Source organism: Aedes aegypti, chromosome 3, assembly GCF_002204515.2.
Source record: "Aedes aegypti strain LVP_AGWG chromosome 3, AaegL5.0 Primary Assembly, whole genome shotgun sequence".
NCBI classification, from domain to species: Eukaryota; Metazoa; Arthropoda; class Insecta; order Diptera; family Culicidae; genus Aedes; species Aedes aegypti.
Window position 1 is genome coordinate 372,062,219 of NC_035109.1, and position 6,000 is coordinate 372,068,218.

Here is a 6,000-nt window from a genome sequence, read left to right on the forward strand (position 1 = left end):
CACATCGTCATCCGCACCGCAAATCTCATCGGGCGAGGAGGATTGCAACCAGTGTCCAAAATGTGTCCGTGTTACGCAGATTCAACAATTCTAGAAAGATTCGCGAATCAGGCGAAACTGACAAAATGTACACAATTTAAGAAAATATAGCGTTGAAATTGTAGCTCGATTGTCTATTCACTGCACTTGAACTTTTCCCCTATCGATAATTTAACTATTCAAAAACCGCAAATTTGTAGAAGACGAAACTTCACCTCATGCCAAACCACACACTTTATTGGTTACGCCTGTGTTTTTGTTTATCAAAGTTATGGGCGCATCTGAAATCGAAATCAAAACACGGCGAGAGTAAACGGCGACACTGCAAACAAAAAATAAACAAGGCGTACATGGCGGGCTTAATTGAAACCAGAATGTAAACACGGCGCAAAAGTAATAGGCGACACTGAAAATAATATCGATTACAGGCTCATAACATTGGGCGATACTGGCATTCTCGAGTACGTTTTAGGCGAAACCTTTTAAGATTTTTTGAGTACGAAATAGCTAGGGGAATTGTAGGAGATGTTTGTGGTATTGATGAGGATTTTAAAACTTGGTTTATGAAATATGTTTTAATGTGAAAAGGTTAAAGTTTGAGTATATTTTCTCCAATTGGGATTTAAAATTGCACACGAAAATTTCATTGATTGTTTTCTCATTGTTATTGATTTGTCAGATAGGCCCTAATCGCGAATTCCTCTAGAATTCAATCGGCCCTTTCCAGAGCCAACAAATGTGTTTTAAAGAGTTAATTGTGTAATATTCCCTAATGTGTTTACCACATACACTGTAAGCTCAAAGTACCCTTTAAAGAGTAAAAAAGTACCCTCTTTGAGAGAAACTAGTTTAACTCTTAAAAAGAGTAAAGCATCTGTACTCTTTAATGGGTAAACGGCTTGTACGTCAAATCAGCGAGTAAATTTTACCCATTATTGCTGGTAGGTTTTTTACGGAAAATGGGTAAAATGTACTCTTTATTCTTTTATTTGTTGCATTCATTAAGAAAACTTAGATAATTAGGTAAATAGTAATGAAAATAATAACAGGATATAGTTTTCATTTTAAAAACACTTTATTTTCTTTTAATAAACAGTTCATGGAATCTAAAATTCAGCAGTACCTTTGTTTTAAACTACTACTTTTGATGGACATATTGACTCCCAAGACTGCTCTTTTTTATTCATTTATTTTTGAAGCCTGAAATAAATGTAGAAGAGTATTAGTAAACGAATAGTATTTTATGCTTCTGAATATATTAATTTACCTTTCTCTATAGGTAGAAAAACGCCGGTTTACATGGCCTCATTGTAATCAAAGCCAGAAGATCACGAGATTAAACTTCTTTAACAAGTTTTTCACCCATTACTGAGTAAACATCCAGAATATGGAAGAGGGCATTATTCACCCATTATAGAAAGTTGACAATTGCCCATTATTTTGACAGCTCCATATATCTTCAAATAGTGGGTATTATTTACACATTAAAGGATAAAGCGGAGTTTACAGTGTACTTGCTATAATTTCTTAATTCATCTCATAGCAGCATACAATAATTGATTTATTACGAATTATTGACAATACTGCAATTTGAGGATGTTTCCGAGGACGCTGCTGCTGTGCCGTTGGGATGCAATATATTTTCTATTGTTACGTGGTCCTACGTCACCAGTTCGTACAACCCCATAGGGATGTACCCTTATAGTTTTTGTTGATTTTGACAACCGCGTACAAAACAGTTGTTTCAAAAAATATAATTTTTGTTTCAAAAAATATAATTTTGGTTTTAACAAATATAACTTTTGTATGATTTTTGTTTTAAAAAATATGTTTTTATAACAACATTTTTTTCTATTTGAAATTAAAATATTGTTTTTGAAACAACGCAATGTTATTTTTTGAATCAAAGATTATTTTATTTGTTTAAATAATAAATCCATATGCATTATTTGACATTTCTATTTGTTTGAAACTTCGAAAATTTTTATTATTTTTCTAAAAAAAAACATTTCCAAGAAAAAAAAAAAACATTATTCAATCACATATTTCTGCATGTCTAACATATCAAAGTGATTAGCTTCAATTGGCTTATTTAGCGTTCAGATTTTGCTGATGACTACACCTGAAACAAATATGTGTTTCAGTTCTGCAAATTTGTTTTCATTCACAATGTTTGTGGGTGGACTATAACTGAGAAATTTTTTTATAAAAAATGGAAACAAAATCGAGAAACAAAGAAAAAACTTACTTGTATACACCCGGTATGTTAGGCTCACAGTTATTTAACACGTTTTTACTTCACAAAAGAAAAAAAAACATGCTGTTTCACATGTTCAATATTTGACATTAAGCAAAACTAAACATTAGGAACAACAAGAATTATCATTGACATGAATGCATGCTACATTCAAAGTGTTGTAGATTATTGTTGATTCAAAAATAATTAAAATTATTTCAACTCAGTACATGCAGTTGTATTGAATTGCGTATCTTTTTTGAAACAACAAACAATATTATTATTTTGAATAGCTGATAATTCTTTGCGTGTATCATTGTATGAGCTAGTTTATTTAAAATTTTGCTACCAGGCGGTGATAATGAGCATAAAACATTTGTTTCGCAAATATCTCAGAAGCCTGATCACTTAGAAAGATGGCGTCTTCGTTGTTCAGCAGCTCAGATTTTGTAAAACAATAACAGTCCCTGAGCTTCTGAACAACTTTGCCAAAGGTGCCTGTCTAAAAAGTCAAAATCCTACAGTTTCCGCAAAACAAAAATTTTATGATCACTAGCGCCGCCTTTTGGCAAAATATCCTATTTCTTAGCTCAAATAATGATAGTTCTTGAGCTACTGAACTACTTTGCCGAAGACACTACTTTTCTAAGTGGTCAGGCTGCTGAGATATCTGCAAACAAAAGTTTTATGCTCACTAGCGTCGCCTAGTGGCAAAATTTTGAATCAACTAGCTCGAACAATGTTAGTTTAGTCCTTAACTTACTAAACAACTTTGTCGAAAACGCCATCCTTCTAAATGGTCAGGATCTTTAAATATCTGCAAAACAAAAGTAAGACTTCCATGGCCACTAGTGCCACCTAGTGGTCAAATTCCGAATTAAATGAGATACCATCAGATAGCGCTTCACCTCCAGAACAACTTTACTTAAGACCCCAAGTTTCTATATTATATGGATTTTGATACATACCGATTTCAAACTGTGGTTTACCCGAACCGTGTATAGTGCATGCATTATTATGTGACTTCCATGTATATTTGTTGATTTAACCGTATTGTAAAGAGCCATACTGTAAATAAAAACTGTCGAGTATTGTTCTTAAGAAGATTTTTGAGGAATACAGTTTGGTTTTGTGTCGATAGATATCTTTGTTGCAAAATGATAGCATATGAATCACAACTGTTGTACAAAATACAACAGTGCGACAGCCCGAAGGATAACTCAAATTTGTTAAAACCCATGGAAATCTTGATAAATCAACTTTTTAGGTTTAAGACATTTTCAGGGAATTTAGTATAATATAAAGTACTGATAGGATTAGACATACTCCTAGCTTAAGGATTTCGGCCATACAATCTAGATCGTAACGTATTTCACTGAGGATCATCCAACTGGAATAGTCCTACAATTCCCTTTATTCTTGCGTTGTCTATCGCGTCATTTCCCCATCGCACACTTACCTCCTCAACCGCTTGGGCCAGTCCAGATCGATGGCCATCACATCCAGCGCATGGATGTCAATCGGTTGTCCAATGATACTCTTAAAACTAGGTTTGGTCCTTCCGAAATCCCCATGAACAAGCTCCTTGATGTAGGTCCCTGCCTGGGTCACTACATCCACCACAATGGCACGCTCATTGTTCCGACAGGCGAAAGCCTTTACACTGTGAATCGTTCTCGGGCGAGGTAGCAGAGGCCGCCGATGAAGAACTCTCAACGGAGTCCACTGCTCGATTACGAACGGTTCCTCAATGTTGAGGGCTTTGAGGACCTCGAGCGAAACGGGTCGATCCAGAACGCAGAGCGCCCGATAGAACTTTCGCTTGCTCTCCTCGCCGTGTTTAATGTGGGTCAGTTCTTCCCGGTCCACTAGCTGGAGATCCTTCACTGAAATCTAGAAATGAAGTTTTTCTAGTTAAATTACTTCGAAGAGAAACTAAGTCAACTCTCCATAACTCAATATTGAAGGGGCCATCGAGTTTGGGAGGTATCGAGTTACACAACACAAAACTAGTGCATATGCGATCTAAACTAATTTTTGCTATGGTTCTCTAGCTTCATATCGAGTAAGGTAGAGTTGACTGTATAATTATACATACCTGTTTCGATTTATCGATTGCGCTCTCCATCTCCGCCGCGGCCGATTCCTCCAAAAAGTCCCTGAAAGCACCTGGAATCTCCAACACAAACGGACGCCCTTCTCCCAGACACCTCACGTCCACATCCTCTCGGCCGCTGGAGCTGAATATCAAACTGTCCTCGGGTACCTCAAAGTACGGAGCCACCACCGCGGTCATTATCTCCTGCACGCTATTCTCCATCTTCCGCTTCCCCTCGATCACCCACGGAGTTTGACTCAGTTCCCGGGAAATCTTGCAGTATCTCCCGGCGAGGAACACGGTCGGACCGGTGAAGGTGATTTTCTCCAGAACAATTCCATCGTCTTGGATTGCCGGTGGAACCGAGATGTGCTTCCGGTACTGCTCCAAGCTTAAACTGCTCGGAGTGAAGTTCTTCTCGAATGCATTCCTAGTGATGAATTCCTTCCGGCAGTGCTTGTTCGCCTTCCGGTTCACGAAAACCTCCGGTTTGACCTTTGCCAGCAGCCGAATTTCCTCATCGTCCTTTGCATACTTGAACAGGACGTTAATCGCTACCCCATTGACCGAGAATGGCTTCCCCAGCGCTTCCTCCAGCTTCCGGTTCAATACCATCTTGAAGGCATCCTTCACCGAAACATCCGGCGCTGGCAAGTCCTGTTCGAATCTTCCAGGGAACTTCTCCATCAGGGCGATCCAAAGCGACAGCTGTCGCAGGTGGAACACTATCGGCAGGAAGATGGAACTGGTGAAACCTTGGCATTCGTACCGTTTGAATTCGCTACTCGAGCCAACTTGATCCAGGAGAGATTGCATCAGATCCGACTCGAATATTCCCAAACAGGCGACGCACACATTCTCGCGGATGCGCTTCGGTGGATTATCGTCCCCATTCGCTGGCAGATCAGTGGTGCTCAGGCTAATTCCCCTCTGTATGGATTCAAACGCATTAAACTTGATAATCATGTGAGGAAAGATTCCATACCTTTTTGAGTGCTTCCTCAACGTTCAGGAAATCGTCCGTTCGGCCTTTCAAATACCGAAGGCAACAAGTTCGACAGCAGCTCACCGACCGAAGATAGGTGTATATTTCCGAATCTTCAGGCATAATTTAAGTTGTTTTTTGGTAAAATGTAATCTTTAGATAACATAAATTGGATAAACCTAAACCTAAACGTAATTGCTCTGCCGCACGATCGATCACACACGAAACGAATGCGGTAGTTTGTTTATGTTTACAAAATTTTCGAGAACTGTCACATTTTGAGCACGTGTACTTTCCAGTTCCCAGTGATAGGGCTGTGCCGCACAGTGCCTTTTATTTTTAGCGGCCAGCATGGGAAAGCTTGGAAAGCACACAGTGGGAATGTCGTTTTTCTTTATTTGCACCGCCTGCACCGTTTTCCCACCGGTGTAGCAAAAGTTGCACCCAAACCGTTCTTTTATTCCGCAGGTAGCACACCGTTTCTACACCCGATTGCCACCGGTGCAGAAAATCCTACACCCTGATCGAGCTGGGTGTAGCAGGTAATGCACTCTTTTTACCAATACATATATGGTTCTTAACTGTCAGTGGCGTTCTTGTTTTGGTCCTTTTGGCAGATTTTGTTGTTTTCGGTAACGAACA

The 6,000-nt window shown here is 38.9% G+C and overlaps 1 protein-coding gene across 1 annotated transcript; it reads right to left on the reverse strand.

The window, feature by feature from the left end:
* Positions 1-3,645: 3,645 nt before the first annotated feature.
* Positions 3,646-5,610, reverse strand: LOC5573258 (putative tRNA pseudouridine synthase Pus10). The gene is made up of 3 exons (XM_001654421.2): positions 5,359-5,610; positions 4,374-5,303; positions 3,646-4,168 (listed from the first exon to the last, which is right to left on the reverse strand). The coding sequence occupies exons 1-3, from the start codon at positions 5,479-5,481 to the stop codon at positions 3,731-3,733; spliced, it is 1,491 nt and encodes a 496-aa protein (XP_001654471.1). The 5' UTR covers positions 5,482-5,610; the 3' UTR covers positions 3,646-3,730.
* Between the last annotated feature and the right edge of the window lie 390 nt (positions 5,611-6,000).